This window comes from Cydia pomonella, chromosome 21 (genome assembly GCF_033807575.1).
Source record: "Cydia pomonella isolate Wapato2018A chromosome 21, ilCydPomo1, whole genome shotgun sequence".
Classification (NCBI taxonomy): domain Eukaryota; kingdom Metazoa; phylum Arthropoda; class Insecta; order Lepidoptera; family Tortricidae; genus Cydia; species Cydia pomonella.
The window spans coordinates 7555240-7575388 of record NC_084723.1 but is presented as its reverse complement, the minus strand read 5'-3'; the positions used below and the strand labels follow the sequence as shown (position 1 = coordinate 7575388).

Here is a 20149-nt window from a genome sequence, read left to right as displayed (position 1 = left end):
AATTTGGTATATTTAAGAATATCCTGTTATTTAAACATGTAAAGTTTACCTTGAAGAGATCCCGTTATTGCCTTTTAGATAAGATCAATACGGTTAAGTGTAGCTGCGGGTTATGTGTGGATATCCATTAGGTACATTGGGGCCTGTTTACACCTCAGTAGGGCTAAGATGGTCGGCTCTTTATCATTTGTCACCATGCCTGTCACGTTCTAACAGGTATGTAAGTGCGAAAGTGATGCATGACATGACAGGTGATAAAAATGCGACCATGATACCGCTGCAGTAGGGCTAAGATGGTCGGCTCTTTATCATTTGTCACCATGGCTGTCACGTTCTAACAAGTATGTATATTAGTATTTAAGAAAGAAAGTATGTAAGCAAGTATGTATGACGGGCATAGTGATACAAGTAATAAAAATACAAGTGATAAAAATGGAACACATTTGCTTCCTCCTATTTGCGTTTAGTGGCAAATTGATGAACTCACACTAAACACTAATAAATGTATAAATAAATAGGCCCGGTATGAAAGCAAATTACACTTACCCGGCAGCCACTCTTACCCGTATTGATCTTATGTATTTCGATCGATTGTATCGTATCATAAACATTTATATATGTAGAATGTTTTTTTTTTTACGATTTATTTATTTATTTATGTTCAGGAGAACCAACAGCTTTAAACTTACAATAGGACAACAAGATTAATACAGAGAGCCAATTACAGGAACTCACAAGTAATTACAAAGTATGTAAAAAAAAATGCTAACACTGACGCACACACACATGCGTACAAAGTGAGAAAAAAAAACACAATTGAAAATGAAAATACATAGAAGCCATTAAAATAGACCCTAGGTTCGGAAACACTTAGTTCATTAGCGCCCAGAATAATTGAGGTCTCAAAGTTCGAAAGAAAAAAGAACATACAATAATTTAATCTGCTATTTTCCATATTGTTGGCATTTTAAATAGTAGCTTAGAATACGCTTGAGTATTTTCAATTATAGGAGGGAATTTAGAAAAAAAATGGGTAAAACTTAATCTTTGATAGGAACAAGCTTATATAGCTGACTGTACTTTTTCCACAAGCACATAATACTCATCGAGACAATCCTAACAACCCCAAAGAAAATTAGGTTGCGTTGTTTTATCACAGAGCTCGTATGGCCGCCTCCTGTGTCCATCGTCAGATCAGCTCGATGGTACCATAATATTGCTTTCTCACCCGACTTACATATGTTTACAAATATTCAGCTTCATCGGAAATTGGGAAGTGGGTCCAATTTAACTTGCAAGATTTGACCCGTACGTTTGTTTGCAATGTATGTTTATACATTGCAAGTTAAATAAAAGCTTATAATAATGTAATATTTGTTTTGGTTCGGGTTAAATGAAAGGTCACTTACGTTACAAAATATGATTTATTATTCACTGCCCGGTTAGTACCGTACCTAATTCCTCGATTTAAGAGATTTTTTCCTCCGCAGTGCGGTGGAACTATGATTTCCAAGCGTGCCAACGCTTTTCACACTCGCGCTACCGCGACGACCCAAACGCACGCGACCGCTGCGTTTCCGCTGCGGGACGTGGCGTCTGATCTTATTGTACGTAAGCATCCCTAGGCCGGAGAGAAACGCTTCTGACACATCTTTGCTTGCATTTTCACGGTCGTTTTGTACTAATTTAACGGCAGTCAGGCGTACAAAAGATCTTGTGTGGTTGGATTTTCGTGATTTGTTCTTGCTGTGATGTTTTTTCTTCTGAGATTGCCTGGATAAGAGCATGTATATTAGTATTTATTATAATAAGTATGTAGGGGAAGTCCGGGAGATTTGCCCAGGTAGGAAATTTGAACAATTTTTTTACGATATAGGAGGCAAATGAGAAGACGGATCGCCTGATGGTAAGCGATTAACGCCGCCCATGGACACCCACAACATCAAATGGGTTGTAAGTGCGTTTCAGGCCTTTAAGATGGGAGTACGCTCTTTTCTTGAAGGTTTGGAGGTCGTATCGGTCCGGAAATACCGCAGGCGACAGTTCATTCCACAGTTTAGCTGTGCGAGGCAGAAAGTTTCTGGAGAAACGCACAGTCCTCATGCCAACCATCTAAGTGGTGAAGATGGAAATGTTGTCGCGTTGGGCGATGGCGAAAAGGAGCGGCAGGGATTAATCCGAACAATTCTTCGGAGCACTCCCCATTATACATGCGATAGAAAATCCAGAGCGAAGCTATATCTCTACGCAGCGCCAAGGAGTCAAGCCGATCTGAAATACGCTGGCAGTCGACAATTCGAGTCACTCTTCGTTGGATGCGGTCCAGAGGAAGAAGCTGGTACTGGTGTGGCCCTGGCCATAGATGAGAACCATGAACTATATTCCATGTGTGGGCGCACTTGCGCCTTATAAAGCTGTAGGCGAAGGGCCGGTGTGAAATACTGTCTCGATCTGTTGAGCACATTTTTTGGCATGCATGTATCATGCCCGAATAGTCAGGTAATATTGGAGTGCTCATAAAATAAACGTTCTGGCTTCGGCACTATATAATAAAATGGTTCAATAATAATGGTTCCTGGATAAGACTCCCGGACTAATGGCGGTGGCAGGGGCGTTTGTGATATTATAATTCTGATAAGTTTACATAAACAATACCTGTCGTCCTTGTACTTTTCACCCCAATTAATATGTTCTTCGTCTAGAACCGTACTGGATTCTCTTAATACAGTCCTACATTGTTTTCTGAAAAATATTTTTACATTAATACGTACACGTTAAAAATGTAGAATTTTGAGAGAATTTATTTTTAGTTTATCTGGGTGTCAGATTATCATGTCAGCAAAGGGGTTCGACTGAATCTGATATCAGAAAGACGGCAGGGCCGACCTGGAATAGAACCGCCGCATACAGAACAACATGGAAATCCATGAAAGAGGCATATGTTCAGTAGTGGACGTATATAATGCTGAGAAGAAAACGGGGTTTTAAAATCAAGCAAAAAAACTTGCAGTATGATTGAATCGCGCCAAATGCAAACAAACTTACAAATTCACACACGAAATTTCATTTTAAGGTGGACTTTTATTTTATTGTAGCTTTTTAACCGTCAGATTTTGATAAAATTTAGGATTTCGTGTTTATTAGAAAGAGGGCAAAGTTCCTCAAACTTATCTAATTTTATCGAAATCTGGCGAAAATGGAATCAGCCTTTTAGAATTGCCGTACAGTAACATAGCGGGGTAGCCTTCAATTGATTTTAGAAATCTTTGTTAACCTGTAATAATCACCACCATCTCACAGACGTAGATTTGACGGATTTAGGCGGCCAAAAGTCGATTTTGCAAAAATTAACATATTGATAAAAAAACACATGGGGATAGCCTATAAACCCAGGTATATTATGGTACCCTCCCCACTCCTGATCGTCAAACCTGAGCCGCATAACAGGCAGTCGAACTTTCACTATCGCTCAACGCGCAAGTTTCTGTTCTCGACGCTCCAAAAAGTTGCAAGTTTTTCAAAGTGTATTTTTTTCTGGTAGTTCATTAAATCTTATTGATGGACTCCAGTTATTCAGGTAAGACTTTAAATATTTAAATAACTTTATGCTATATTTTTGACGTTTATCATATATTTTGAGCCAGTTAAATATGACCTTTCACAAAATGTTGTTTTTTTCATAGATTATGATTTTCAATCGTCTTTTTATACTTAAGGGTGCGTTCCTGTAGTATATTGTATGTTGTTTAAAATTTTAGCCGCAAATAGCCGCAAACGCTTTCAAATATAACCTATGAAAATGCTGTTGTCTTTTATTACTATATATAATATTTTTGTTTTCCATACTTTTTGTGTTAATTCATTAAATAATAATTTATATGTATATTGTTGATTTTTCATTTGTTTGTATTTATTTTATTTTATTTTTAATTATAATTTTTTACTTTTTTATTTTCTTTTAAATTGACGAAATATAATTGATTTTAATATAAAACCACGTTTTTTTTATATTTTTTATCCCATTTTTAACTAATATGAACCCTAAAATAATGTTGGACGCCTTAATCAATGAAATCTAAGATAGGATTGCTGGTTGTAAAAAACCCAACTCTTATTAATGACACACTCGATGAGATTCCTGTTATTGAACACGCTGGTGTAGTGGTGTACCGACAGGAACAGGTCCACGCAGGGAGCTCTTCTGGGTTCTCTAGGCGGATAATATCCTGATGACGGCGGATAATCCAGCACATCTGCGCCACACTTGAATTCACTACCATGGATTACTACTGAGTGCGCTCCGGCGGGATAAGTTCAGCAACTCAATCTAATCTGGGTGTGGTGAGGGAATCGGGCTAATGGGACTTTGGTCGTTGGTTTGCTAATCGAGAAGTCTTAGAAACTCAACTAGGCCCGATGATTCGGAATGACCCTCAACTGTACGCGGCAGTTGCGACATTACTGTCGACTGAATTACTGCCGCAAATGTTAAAATCAATTTCGCCATCCGAAATTTACATTTTGCGGCAGGAATGTTGCGCGGCAATACTGCAGCAGTACCGCTGGTGCAGTTTGAATCCGAATGGTACCTTGAGATAAAATTACAGATAGTACAAACCCCAACTGCCTATTAATAGCACAGCTGATGAGATTCCTGTTTTTGTACACGCTGGTGTACAGGAACGGACCCACGCAGCGCTTGGAGCTGTTCAGGGTTCTATAGGCGGATATGATGCCGATTACCATTGAGGTCTTGCCCTTGCCTGTAATAAGCGGGCCTCCGTGATCGTTCTGAAAGGTAAAATGGCTTATAAAAGTTATATAAAATATGTACCTATATGTTGCGGAAAGACCATAGCATTTCATCATTTCCTGAAATAGCATTTTAGAATTGATCACTTTATGATATGGTTAACCTAATCTAGGGTTGACTTTTTCATGATGTCGCCAATCGATGGTTTTATGAAATTATTGTCACTGATTGATGATTGAAATAATCAATTCTATTCTAAGATCTTAACATGACATACAGATAAAGCATTTGGAGTTGTTCGGGGTCCTGCAGGTGACCATGATACTGGTCAATACTAAAGTCTTGCCTGGCACATTTTGTAAGCAAAGCTCTTGATAGTTGTATGGTTTTATCGTCTTTCGTATGCTAATTGTCAGATTTCAACGGTAGCACTTAACCACGACGGTAGACGACAGCTGGCACGACATTTGTACTGATCTGCCAATACTTTTATAGACTTTCAACACGTCTTTTTTGTATAATTCTGTAGATGACAAGTTAGAACGGTAATGGATTTTTATTGTTGACCTATCTACGGTTCAAGCTAATTTGGTTTCAGTACTAACGCTATAACATCTCCAATGTAAAGTGAACCCTAACTAGCCCAGACTATACTGACGTCAACCCCGGCCTACAATGTTGTAAACTTGTAATATATTACGCTATTGTATGTATTATGCTATAAGTTTTCGATGTTTTCTATCGACATCTACAAAATTATGTATTTTTCTCTTCAATTCCATTTTTAGGGTTCCGTAGTCAACTAGGAACCCTTATAGTTTCGCCATGTCCGTCTGTCTGTCTGTCTGTCTGTCCGAGGCTTTGCTCCGTGGTCGTTAGTGCTAGAAAGCTGAAATTTGGCATGGATATATAAATCAATAAAGCCTACAAAGTCGTACAATAAAATCTAAAAATTATTTTTTTTTCGCTTCAACTCTAGAGTGAGGGGTATCGTTGGAAAGGTCTGTCAAAACTAATAGGGGTTTTCATGAAACATTTTTTGAGAAAGTTAATATATTTGGAGATAATCGCTCCGAAAGAAAAATAAAATGTGTCCCCCCCCCTCTAACTTTTGAACCATAGGTCCAAAAAATATGAAAAAAATTGTGGAAGTAGAGCTTAAGAAATACATTAAATGAAAACTATAGCGGACATGATCAGTTTAGCTGTTTTTGAGTTATCGCAAAAAGTTTTCCCTTCATAGTAAAAAGACTTTAATTAGGTACTGATCATGCAAATTTGCCTATTTGTTCAACTTGGGTGAAAGGTACCGTTTCATCCCTTGGTTAACAATTTACTATACTTTAAGCTCCAGTTTAGCTTATTGTGACGGAAGAGTAACTACGGAACCCTACACTGAGCGTGGCCCGACATGCTCTTGGCCGGTTTTTTACTACTTAAATGCATGACTTACTCTAACGCGCGCGACTCCATTCATGAAGTTACGGTAGTTATATGTAGTCGCGGGCGAGAACGCAAGTCATACTCGGCGGTCAGGTTAAATAAGTAATTATACTAATTACTCAATAAGATGTGCAACTACCTCACAAAACCCTCCAACGTCTTTTCCTTCTCTTCTCAATGATTTTTGTCTCGCTCGTCTCAAAATCTTTAACCTTTTTAACGATTGTAAAACTAGCTTTTCCAATTTTTTGCTTTGATGTCTCCGGACAGTACCGCCATCCTCCGGTGTATATACCAACTCTCTACACTCCATTTGGTTTTCCTAGAAAGTATCAATTAACAATAAATCCAAGAGTTTAAACTATGGTAACTAACTTTACCAACACAATGTTATATTATTTTACCCATTTAATCATTATACTATCCGCAAACCAAACTGACGACCGTCGACCGGGATCATAAAACTTCTCATTCACGTTTTACGTGGTCACGGCAAGAGTGAGAGAGATAGTGATGTGACCCTGGTCCTCAGTTCGGTTTGCGGATAGCATTAACCAGTTGCAGCGGAATACTAGTTGGAAATTCCCGATTGTTGCAGCCCTAACAAACCAATTTTTTCATTATATTTGGAATTTTTGTGGTGTCATTTGACACTGAACCTTACTATATATTATTACGTTAGCTTCTTACATATATAAGAAATCACTGACGCTCTTTTTACAATAGATAACTAACTAGCTTATCTTTATGGCTCTTTACTCTTAAAACGTTGGACAAACAATAATAAAGAATACCTCACACTCTTGATGCAGCTCGTCGTAAAAGATGTTCTTCCCACAGATCATATAGTCCTCGATAATGTCGTGGTACCGCGGCAGCCATATGCTTTTGCAGCTGTCTTTTCAAAGAAAGGAAGAAAATAATGTTAACTGGCTTAAACTTAACTTTGGGGTTTTTGCATGTATTTCAGAACGCCCTCTACGTTAAGTTTTATTTCCAAGTGGCTCAGGTTTTTATCACTAGATGATGGGAGCTCTTATAAGTCAATATTATTTATTGCATCAATAATAATACAGTTTACATGTAAAACTTCAAAGAAATTTTAAAGGAAAATATAACTAGGTAATAAAAGGCGGTCTTTGACAGACAACGTTTGGGCAGCGGGAAATGTAGAACTCATACAAAAGTGAACAGGTAATGCAAGGAGCTAAATATAGATAATAATAAAACAAAACTCTATACATAAATATGCAATATATTTCACTTTCGTTGTGACTGTAAGTAATTCACGTTGTTTTAAAAAATAACTCAATTGGACACAGTTACACCATGTAGTTGCATTTAACCCAAACTACATTTATTGTTATTAACGTCCAAAAATATTACATAAAATTAAATAAAACAAACTGACGAAGAACTACCCCCTAAATCTCATTTTAGTCCCGCGGCAAGCCGTCGCGCTGATCTTCAGCCGGGACCTGACTTATAATATAACTAACGAATGACGGCACTGACCCATACAACATATGTATTTATAACAAGTAATATTTCAATGTTATTTGAAAAATAAGGGCAAATTGTACCCTACCTTTTGATAGTATTTCCACGTCAGCTTCCATGAGCTGGACTGAGTTAATGGAGCGAGATACTATGGGTACGGGGATTGCTTCAGTGGCATCGCCGAAATCAATGGCGTCGGCGGGCTGTGTGGGACATGTATGTATATTAAAATATTACTGATAAATATCAAATGATACTTAAAACATCATTATGAGTATACGAGTGGGGTTCAAAGCCACGGTTTGCATTTTAAAAGCATGCGAGACACAAGACATATTAAAAAGTTATATTCAAACGGGTTATATGAAGAGAAACATGTCGATCAATCCTCGATTTAAAAGAAGTGAGTGACCTGTCAAAATTCAAAATTTAAAATGCAAAAATTTATTCTGCAAGTAGGCCTCAAGGGCTCTTTTACAAGTCAATACAACATTTATAGTAACATCATATAGTGACATGAAAAATACATTTTATAAATACAACAGCCAATACCTGGGTAAACATTACATTATAATAATCTTAAAATAAATAATTACTACAATACAATAGAGATGTATAGTCTCTATGGTTAAAAACACATTAAATCTGGAGATGTAAAAGGTCCCCAAACATATCTGTTTAAACATATTTGGAAGTACGCTTTACCGTTCGACTACCAACTGATTGTTCTGATGAAAATGAAGTTTCCAAAACTATCCAAAGATGTCTGTCACAATTTCCTATGGGAAAAGAAATGTCCTATTCGAAAAATGGAAAGGAACTTCCCCTTCATTCTCGATAGATCCAGTCCATAGATCCAAAATGGATCTAGTGAGAAATGTTTTTCTTGTTAGATTTATTAATATGTTCTGAAATTTTACTTCATCTAAAACTTTCTGTAGCTCTCAGTGATTAGGGTCTATCAAAGATAACTCTTCACAGGATTTGCAACGACACCGTGTGGTTGCGTATGTCACAATAAACGCCTTATTTTCATAGCAATTTGCCTTTATGATGGCAGTTTCACACTGTCGTATGTCAAGTGCTCGCTTACTTTCTTACCTTATTGGCTTAGTGACTTAAAAAGGATTTTGAACTCGTATACAAGAGAACGTTACTCTCCCCTATTGGCGGTTGGGTAATCCGAGGGCGCACTGGTATTTTAGGGTTTCGTCCCTCCAGCGGTATCTGGAACGTCCGGATGAACGTTTTCCACCCGGGTGCCCCACATACGCTCTTTTCACAGCTCGATCCTCTCCCATCCTTTCCATATCGCCGAGGCAGCGGAGTCGTGTGGCTTTGATATCGCCAATTAGGTACAATGGGTACCGTAATCCGCTCATCTACCTGCCAAGTGCTAACTTACATCTGTAAATTCTTCGGTAGAACCCCATCCTGCCACAGAAGCAGAGGTTTCTGGACTCTCGTATTCGTCGCTCTCGTTGTTAAACTTGATCATTTGTGGGATAAAATCGCAGCCCTTGACGCGCTTCTGAAAGTTGATCGGTTCCGCGGTCATCACTACCGCTATGTCGTTCGCCATCCAACGGATGTTGTTGAACTGGGCGCCATCGAAACGGTACGCTGTTGGATCAGAATTACAATACAATACAAATTACAATACAAACACATTACAAAAAAAAACAATACAAGCCAGTAAACAACAGGCGATCTTATCGCTAAAAAGCGATCCCTCGCAATAGACATCGCGGGAGTGTGGTCAAAATCAGATTATTTGAAAGTAGATGATGTCAGTTCAGATAAAATTTACAGTGATTATTAAGCGCTCATGATCTACAGTAGAGATGCAACGAATATTTGGCCACTATTCGGTATCCGGCCTATTCAACCATAATTTCACTATTCGGCCGAATACCGAATAGTGGCATAGTAGACGGCCGGATACCGAATAGTACGTTAACACGTAGATAACGGTAAACAAGGGGTAAAAAAGTAACAAACTACAAGTAATTACAATATTCATAGATAGTACACAAACATGCTGAGAAACAATTATACAAAATAAAAAAAATTACACACACGACGAAAACTGACGCACCGCAATGTCCGCAATTCAATACGCACTGCGCGCAGAATAAGCGCAATTTCTATCAAAGACTGCCTACAGCGAGAAACAAGTTGCAATGTGCACAGCGCACGCACAACGCACAAGCGCGTTCGAATTTATTTCATTTTAAGTAAAACTTCTAGCCGATGCGGCCGATGGCTCTGCCGGATATTCGGTATTCGGCCAAGCCACTATTCGTTACATCTCTAATGTACAGAGCTGTGCACAGCAATGCAGCAGTCAATTAGACAGACCAGTTGCTTGATAGTTTTATGGCATAAATTTCTTGTGTAGGTACTATTTATATTTTTGTATGGAGTTTTAAGTTTATCACGACTAAATAATTGAATAAATTCAGTGAACTCTTAAGTGACGGCTAATTAGAGCTACTAAAACAAGTGAGTGGATCAGATCTTCACGCTCTATGTTAGAAGACTTCGGCCGGATTAAGAATTTATCGCCTGTCACTATGCCTGACGCTGGGATTCATGGCAGAAGCTATAAATGAGAATGACATCTTGAAAAAACGAATGCTATAGTAGTTAAAAACCCTGAAAATTTGCAGAAAACTGCTTGAATAGGAAGTAGAATATTAAATAAATTATTTTTAAGTTCTAGTAATATCGTATAATCATCTATCTGATACCTTTAGGTTATTTTGAAAATGAAACTTACTTTTTGGAACACATTTCCAAATAGCTTTAGTGGCGCCGTTCTTAATACATTCGTTGGTCTCTTTTGGCGGTATCCATCTGTTAAATATAATCTCGAATCAATATCACCATAATTACCAGCGTATATCTTTTCATTGTTTGGCACAGACAGAACATTTGAGTATATGTTTCAAGAGAGTAGAAGTGAATGTTATTTTTTATATTTCAGGTGTAGTGTAGATTATTTATACAGTTAACTACTAGTAAGAGTTTACAGACCAAGTTCAAGCTATGACAAGAATTTCGTCTAATTCGAAGAGTCTAAAACCGATGAAATCTGCTACTAGGCTTCACAGTGAGTCACGAATCAAGTTAGGCAGTTTAGATAGTTACTTACTTTTTTTTCCAAATTATCAAATAATTACAGTAACAAAAGCATCGGGAGCTATGTAGCTGAGAGGTGACAAAAAAATGCTCGTGTACGGAGTCCACGCAGACGAAATTGGTCCCATTGACCTTACTTATTGGATCAGCATTGGTGAATTATCAGTATCCGGAGTCGTCCTGAAGGTCGCGAAGTTGGAATCTCGACACAATTCCAATTTAAACCGGCGGTTCCGCAGCCGGCTCCCTGACACAGCGGGGTTGCGAAATGCAGCCATAATGTGTTTTTTTGTTTATTATTATTATTTGTATCTCCATTTTGGATTTCATGGGTCTATACTATACATCCCGGTCTTTTGATAGGCTTGCGTGGGGACATAGATCCAACACGTAGAGGCCCTTTGGAGAGCTTTAATGTCATGTAGAACGCCTGTTGGATTGGAACCCGTTCACAGGCGCAACGATAGATGCTCAAGAACCGGTCTCAGCAGGCATTGGGACTATTGTAGAAAAAGTGAACAGTATAACTGTCTATGGATTGAAGTTTGGGTGGACAATGGGACTGCCATCACAATGCTAACACACGTTATCGAGGCAGGCGGTGACTCGCCGTTGTAAAGGCATATCACATCACTGAGTAACATCAGTTTAGTTGGGTTTTAAGATATGTTTCACAATATGTATGCTACTTTTAAGGAATTTATCTATGGGCAAATATTTGCCTGATAATAAAGATTTTTCATTTAATTTCATTGTCAGATGTTACCTGTGCGTTCCGGACACTATATAGAAGTGGGTGACATCCTCAATGCAGGCGGCGGCCGTGAGGATGTAGCGAGGGCTGATGATCACCCCACCGCAGAGCCAGTTGGGGTCTAAGTTCGGGGTCACCTTGGCAGGTCGGAGGTATACCTAAGAGAAAATCAAGAATTATTCCTCAGCTACTATTGAAGATCAGTCTGGCCTAGTGACCCTGCCTATGAAGCCGATGGTCTCGGGTTCAAATCCTGGTGCGTTCAAAAAGCGCATTTATTTATGTGATGAGTACAGATATTATTTCCTGAGTCATGAGTGTTTTCTATGTAGTTAAATATTCATATTATTAGGTGTATATATATATATCGTTCTCTAAGTACCAACAACACAAGTCAAATTATGTAATAATGTCCTATAATATTTATTTACTTAGCTATTAAGAGAAGGCCGGATAATCCCGAACGCTGGGTAATCGCGCAAAGCTGTCGGACTATGTTAGAAAGAGGCAACATGATTTCACTCATCTCCATCTTAGAAATCACGCCATCACTACTGCCAAGCGACTAGCGGAGCGTAACGGGTGCACACAGGATTCAACTCATTTAATTTCTTTCATTTGCTTATTTACTTTCGTTGCAATACTCTCATAGATTAAATTAAACACATAGTAATAATAGTTCTAACAGGATATTAAATTGCAGACGCAATTACGAGTAGTAGTTGAGCACGTTGACTTACGACGCCTTTAGGTGTCTTTCTAGAAATTGTCTGTCCTAAGGATCTCTTCAATCATTCGTGCATTGTTCTCATATAACAATCTCTGTGATGGAGCGATGATAGAATGATTGATTGAATAAATTGTTGTGATTAAAAATCTCACCATATAAGGTCTGGTGTCAGAAATTTCTGTTCCTTTCAAGATCCGCCTGGTGTCGTGCTCCGGTCCAATAGCTTGAATACCTTCTTGTGGATCTGATGCATATTTTAATATAAGATTTTATAGGTATATATTGTAATTTCTAGGCAGGTTAATTACAGTTAGTATTAGGCCTGAGTGTACGCTCGAAGCGGAGCGTTCGGTGGGGCGGGCAGCGTGGCGTCAGGATCACAAGTGGATTGAGCAGCGTGCACTAAGGCCGTTCCTATACGTTTGCATTTATTTAATATATACGCCGCAAGCTCAACTCGAGCGTCCACTTAGAGGAAACTTTTGAGCAGTCAGCGCCAAATAGGTCCTAACCTTAAGTGGACAAATAAATTGCAAAACACTTTTGCTAGTATCGATATATTGATGAATTTGATATATTTGACCACTGTGGCTGTAATAGTAGGTGTTTTACTGATTCCTAATAAACATACTGCTCATTGTATCGGGCGAGACTCGAACTTGCGACTCCGGGAAACCGCTTCGCCAGTCTAACAACTGAACTACCGCGACTTACCCGTTGATAGTAAGTTTTTCCATTGTTTCTTTATATCTAAACATTACGCTCATTGGCATTTAAGACGAAAGTAGAGGACCCGCGCGAAATCACCTTTTCATACAAACGTAGTCCCCATTTTCCTCTCTGGATATTAACATTAATCAAAACATTATTTTAATTTTCATTTTTTGTTGTGTATCAAGTTATCAACCACAGCTATGATTCTTCGATTGATTTTTAACGAATATTTAATGATTATAAGAGTGAAGAGCATTTAAACATTTTTTTTAAATGTGTTCTTCGGTCCTTATTTTTACAATAATCAAAAAATTTTAAAAAGTCAAACGTAGGGGCATAGTTATGGTTAAAATGTATGTGTACATCAAATTATGTAATAATATTTTCCATTATGTCAATGTCCAGAGAAGAAAATGGGAACTACGTTTGTATGGAAAACGGCCATACCCTTTCCTCAAGTTAAAATAAGGTATATTTGGGTAATTCCAAACAACACTTCCGAAAGTCACCCATAAAGTATCATGTCTGCGACTATTTTCGTAATGGAGAAATTACATGCAGAAATTATATTTATTTAGGTAATACCTATATAATCCTAATAAAATACAACATCAATCCACAGCGCACGCTGCGTCATAGTTGCTACACACAACACAACTTAATATACGCAACATGTTTCATCAAGAAATACAAAAACCAAAAAACAAACATATGAAATAAAGTATTTAACGTCAAAAATTACCTATTCTATTAACAGCCTCGAACTGTTCATGCCTGGCCCAAACGTTCCAAATATGCTATACTTGGCGCAAAACTAAGTGGCGAGTCAGGTCATTATGTCATCTCTTTCACTCTTGGTTGGTCTTAACAAGGGTAAAGGAGATAGCATTATGATCTCAGTGGCCAGTTAGTTTTGCGGCAAGTACAAGTATATAAGTATAAGTTATAGCTGCGTTGTCACGCTGAATTTATAACTAAAGATATTGGACCAAATAAGAACCAGCCCGGGTGTAATTAAGTACCCGACAATCAGGAGTGATCGGAATTACCCGAACATACCTTATGTGGTGTAAAGTCATAAAATATGTTTTGTAATAAAATGGAAATACTGACCATAGTGACCATTAGTTAAATAAAAACCTAGAGCTAACAGAAACCAACGTAACATCACGTGGAATAACTTTTGTTCATAAAACAGTTGCCTCTGTGCACAATTTCACGCAACGCCGAAACTCTGATCGATTTTAATTATGATTTACCTCACAGTTTGGATTACTTTCTTTTGCAAATCAAAATTGACTCTTCCCCGAGAAAGATACAATTTATTATCATAAGAAATTAGTGAAATCGGTTATAAGGTATACACAATATGTTAAATAAAATCTGACCAAAATATCTATGCCGTTTAAGTCGAGTTTTAGGGTAGTTTATTAAGAGATCGGTAGGTAATACATTGAATTAATCCTATATAATATTGTACAATAATAATCATTTTAAATAAGCTCCTAAACCATAATTATTTCAACAATTTAAAGGGTCCAGATGGCGCCATCGTCTTACTATTTAGTCGATTACCAACTTACTCTAGGAATGTACTTCATAGTACTGCTACTTGCCGCAAGATGTCACTATAGGTACTAGCCTCGCCTTACGCTACTCAACGATAGAGGGCGCATTGCTGCTGCACTGTGCTACAATTACAGTTGGCTCTGCTGATGTTGATTTTTTATTTTTAATCTAGGGTCCAGGGTCTTAATTAAGAAAGAAAATTTTAATGGTAACATAATAATTAGTATGATTAGTAAAATATACACAAAATTGTTATTAATACAAAATAAGTTTCAACGTCTGGAATCCAAGCTCTTTCTATTTTACGCAATGGATAAAGACGCAAAAACGAGTACGGTAAAAAAGATGTAGATACCTAAGTGTAAATGATAGGTACAGTCGCCATCAGATATATCGGAGCGGCCAGATGATCAAAAATATCTGAACACGCACTCTAACGCCTTGACAATAAAGGCGTGTTCAGATATTTGTGAGCACATGACCACTCAAATACATCTGATGGCAACTGTACGCTAGAACCAACGTACAGTCAGCTGCAATAGTATCGACTTAGGGGACGTAAAGCTATGAAATTAGAAGGAAACAGAAGATTGACACGAAACTTGCGATAGAAAATAATTATGGTCATCGAATGAGTTTTTATTTTTTATCTCAATTATTCTGAAAAAAAAAATATATAAAATGTAGCTCGTCAGATGCCCGTTGTACTGCTCTGCTGCTATCACCATAGCGAAAAGATTTATACAATTATACATGTCGGCGGCCGATCGCAAGATCAGGCAGATCGTAATGTTCCTGTGTAATGTTTTGGGTACGGTAGTAACATTAGACCAATAGATATATCTTACGATCAGCCGCCATCATAAATGTACATAGGGTAACGATACACAACTGAAAATAAATGGAAATTAGACAGCTTTCACCTTTGACGGTTTTGGTTGGAGTCTGCCCTTGCAAATGATGTACTTTAAGATCTTGATTAAAATGTGTAAGAGATAATATAAAAATACAATTTTGCGTTACCCGGGTCAAAATTATAATAATAATAGTATATTCTTTATTGTGCACAATGGAAACATAATTTAATACAGCAATTTAATATAAAAAAACCGGCCATGTACGAGTGGGACTCGCACAGGAAGGGTTTCGTACTCGTACCATTATCTATAAAAACGGTCACCCATCCAAGTACTGACCCCGCCCGACATGGCTTAACTTTGGTGATTGGATGACAACCTCGAGATTGGAAAGAAATATTTATTTTATTCTGTTTTTAGTAATTTTTGTTACAGCGGCATTAGAAATACATAATCTGTAGAAATTTCAACTGGCTAACTATCACGGTTCATGAGATACAGCCTGGTGACAGACGAACGGATGGACGGACGGACTGACAGCGGAGTCTCAGTAATAGGGACCCGTTTGACCCTTTGGGTAGGTACGGAACGCTAAAAACTAAGCGACAACGGGTGGTCTTAATTATTTTCGCTGTCTTATTTTTTATCCTTAAAAATGTAATGGAGTGTAGCTTTTTGTATGAAATGACACTTATTTTTTACTCGTTTGTCTCCTGTATCATAAAAAAAACTCATGTAAATTACAAGCTATAGCTAGAAAGACATGCACTAGACTTTTCTTAGTAGTCAAGTTCAAGTATGACACTAGTGGTCAGAACGAATGTAATTTTGACTTGGCCTCCTTTAAAGTTTAAAAAAATTCTTGCCGATTCATCCCATCATGGGTAACATTGAAAAAAAAAAACCCTAAAAACAAAAGAGACACAAATTAGATTAAACAAGACACGATCCTCACTCAGCACAATGAAAGAATTATTTATTATTTAGATCAACTGTAAAACGTAAAAGTGATCTATCAGTGTACTCAAATAAAAAGCTGGTTTAGGAAAAACAAAAAAGGTAATTACTTAGATAAATGAAGTTAATTAGAAGCGGATTAATCGTAATCAACTGAATTAACTTTGAAGCTGTGAAATACTTTTTTCTCAAGCCATTTACAATTAAAAGGAGGAAAATTTCTGCCGAGAAAAAGGTCCGATGCTTACTTTTTTTTAAATTGATAAGCCTCTCTCTTTTAGAGCCTTTTCACTTTGTCCGATCCGATATCGGTTGCAAGTAAAATATATTATTTTGTAGGTATGTATTAAAAACATCTTCATTGCAAGCTAAGAAGCCGATAATATTTGGCAAGTAAACATTTGATAATGATTCTTCGAACTTAGCTTTAAATTCAACGGTTTATGGTGGTGGTATTATCTGTGGATCTATCTATTTATGACACTAGTGTGATAACAGTCTAAGTCAAATCAATAATATGCGTAAACACTTTTGTTTTATACCTACCAACTCGCCTTACATTTTTTGGGACTAGGTTATATGATTACCTACATTATAATTTGTCTGTATTCTGTAGGTTTATTGAAATCGGTGATCAATGAGGGCTAACGCATTTAATTTCGCCGCTTGAGTTAGAGCGCTAGTGTAGACGGATGTTTTACAAAATGTTAAATGCATAGTATTTTTGGGGCTTACAAGCTTTTTCTATTTTTGATTATTCATGGTAAACATTAGATATAAATAAATAAATATTATAGGACATTATTACACAAATGGACTAAGTCCCACAGTAAGTTCAATAAGGTTGAGGGTACTTAGACAACGATATATATAACATATAAATATTTATAAATACTTAAATACATAGAAAACACCGATGACTCAGGAACAAATATGCATACTCATCACACGAATAAATGCCCTTACCAGGATTTGAACCCGGGACCATCAGCTTCGTAGGCAGGGTCACTACCCACTAGGCCAAACCGGTCAAAATATACCTAGATATAGTTTAATAAATGTTAGTGGTTTTAAAAGTGCCAACTAAAATATACCTAAGCAAATTAAACGGGTTTCAAAATGGCATATTTAGACGTTAAAATACTTTTGTGTATATGAGAACGTATTATTTTTTGTTAAATAAGCATAGCAAAATTTTGTGGATTACCTACTGGGTTTCTGGACCACCACCTACAGTGGCGCCAGCTGGTGAGCACAAAAACGCCCTCAATGTTATAATTTCAGTAGGTCATCGATGGCAACATTACGTGATGGAATTACGTGGAATTATGGCATTATTTTAATTTTTAACTGAAATACAGTTGAACCTGAATTAGAGTAAATCCACAGTTAACACGAAATAATATGCTATTGTCGTCCCTTCAAAACCCAAAACCTCTATAACTCAAAATATTTTTATAACTCATAATTTTTTTCCTATATCTAATTTGTCCTCTGTAACTTAAAAATGGACGTATCGTATTGTTTTATCTTTTCTAAATCTCGAAGTAATCTAAACACAACCTGTATTCACTATCTTTGTGGTAACAGCTGGCACAATCGTACCCAGGTTACCCTAAATATATCTTTCCGGAATTGTTTACAAAAATTATCATTATTTTTATTATATAAAAAAGTATCTGTTTACTGTTTTGCCCATATAAAAAAGTAGGTACTTACATACTTTATTTTACATAAAGAGCGTTAAATTAAATTGCATTGAAACAGTAAACCAGGCTAATAAACAAAATAACTACAATACATATTTAAACAGTTAAATCCAATATTATTTTAGTAAGCACATTTACCCAGTAGATACAGTAGGTTTAGGTTACCTGCAATGTTTACGATTAGTAAGTTCAGTACAATCGTAACTACCCTGAAAAGGCACCACGCCAAAGTGCCACAACTCAAATTATCATAAACCTTCATCCTCAAATCGATCGACAGAATTATTGTAAAAGCAAATCGCTATTCGCAAACAATACACCCTTTCCAGTCTAACTGTCAGAGTCAATTCCATAAAGAAGCTATCTTCCTCTATACATTATCCTTCCTATCTCAGGCCATAACATGGAACTCGGGATCTATTTTATTATAAAGTGCATTGTCTACTATAGGAGGGCGGTCGACCGACCAGCATAAATAATTTAACTGTCTTAAAAGATTCAAAAATAGTTTCCTAACATTGCCCCCCCTTAATATGTACACCATTTGTCAGGCCATAACTAGATTTAAACGACGCGTTACAGTACAAAAGGTCACGCCCATTGACAGAAATATGTTTGTCTCTTTTTAGCGCGCGTTTAAGCCTATCAATTAGGTGTGCGGCGTCTCGCTTTCACGGATGGTTTTTGGTTAACTTTACCTTTTACAAGCTTGCTTAGAATGTGGCAACTGCTAGAGTTATCATACACGTTTTAGATCTTATTTCGATGAGCTAAAGGCACAAAATGCAGTAATAATGGATGTGTAGGGGGGAACCAATTGAAGCGAGACTCCCCTTGAAAGGGACGGAACGAATCGTCTGTTTAAGTTAGTGAGTCCAAACGAGTTTTTATGTTTGGAAATCGTATTAAGCTTTTGTTCGAAACTGTTCCACTCAACGGGCATAGTTGAGGCGTTTGTGCGGTCAACTATCGCAGTATCGAAAAGAGAGGGGGCAACGCTGATTGGCTCGTTCTGTTTGATATTGTGTGTGACGATCCGGCCGCGGGCGGTCGCGCGAACCGAGCTCGATTCAAATTTGGAACGCGCGTTTAAGTTGTTTTTCGAAATTTAAATCCGGTGTTCGAATTACAAAATGTTTTTCTGTCGGTGAAGCGACTTTCAGTGCCAGTGTTTTATTGTTTATAAAGACTTAGAAAAACTATTACCATGTCTTCAGTGCATTCAGATGACGATCAAGAAGAGATCAATGTAGACTCAGACAGCAGGCTATCAGGACATGACAGAAGTTTAGCATCTGATGATCAAAATTCAGAACACAGCTATCATGAAAGATATCCAAGCCCAAATGACCATATGACAGATACACAACCTAGAGTAAATCTTCCTTTCAGTATATCTAGATTATTAGGGAAGCATTTCGAAGATATAGAGAAACGGAGGAATTCAGGAGAGAGTGATAGAAGTGAGGATACGGAATCAGAAAGTGCAAAAGATGATCAGAAGGAGATACCTTTGAATTTTTCGCATCCTCCAGGGTTGTACTCTGCTGGGTTGTTGAGGCCTGGGTTGAGTATGGGGGGCTATGGGTTTGGTAACCCGGGGGTGGTGAGGGTACCGGCTCATCGGGCGCTAGGGGCGCTTGGAGCGTGGGGGGTGGCCCTGGATCCGATGCGGCAGGCGGCTGCGGCGGCGTTTGCGCATCAGGTCGTCAAGGATAGACTGAATGGTGAGTAATGTTTTAATTAGTCTTCTTCTGACTTCAACATGTAATTTAAATCTCATTGGGATCAGACTCTGCCAAGTCAGAAAACATGACGTTTAGAATCTTGTAAACTAAATGTACGGAGATCTGTAGCTAGTAATTATAAGTTACTATTCGCTAGTTTCCATGTCATTCTCTTCATTCATTTCACCTCTTTCCCCTGTGACAGTGAGAGAGATGAGATGATGTATTTCGATTTCCGAAGTCTCGGTGGATCATCAGCATTTCAACTGGACTTCGAAAACTTGATCTACAT

At 37.5% G+C, this 20149-nt stretch overlaps 2 protein-coding genes across 2 annotated transcripts in view; one reads left to right on the top strand and one right to left on the bottom strand.

Annotated features, from left to right (window-relative positions):
• Positions 1–1405: 1405 nt before the first annotated feature.
• On the bottom strand, positions 1406–15297 carry LOC133529586 (uncharacterized). Its single transcript, XM_061867332.1, has 11 exons — positions 14152–15297; positions 12477–12568; positions 11607–11752; positions 10479–10555; positions 9102–9319; positions 7785–7899; positions 6991–7094; positions 6336–6518; positions 4619–4791; positions 2656–2742; positions 1406–1773 (listed from the first exon to the last, which is right to left on the bottom strand). Exons 1-11 carry the CDS (start codon positions 14204–14206, stop codon positions 1455–1457), a joined length of 1569 nt encoding a protein of 522 aa, XP_061723316.1. The 5' UTR covers positions 14207–15297; the 3' UTR covers positions 1406–1454.
• Positions 15298–16226: 929 nt separating this feature from the next.
• The window catches only part of LOC133529589 (T-cell leukemia homeobox protein 2-like), a 58876-nt gene continuing 54953 nt past the window's right edge, over positions 16227–20149 (top strand). The window contains exon 1 of the mRNA XM_061867335.1: positions 16227–19857. Within this exon, the coding sequence (XP_061723319.1) occupies positions 19338–19857 (520 nt within the window). The 5' untranslated portion in view covers positions 16227–19337. The remainder of the gene's footprint in view (positions 19858–20149) is intronic.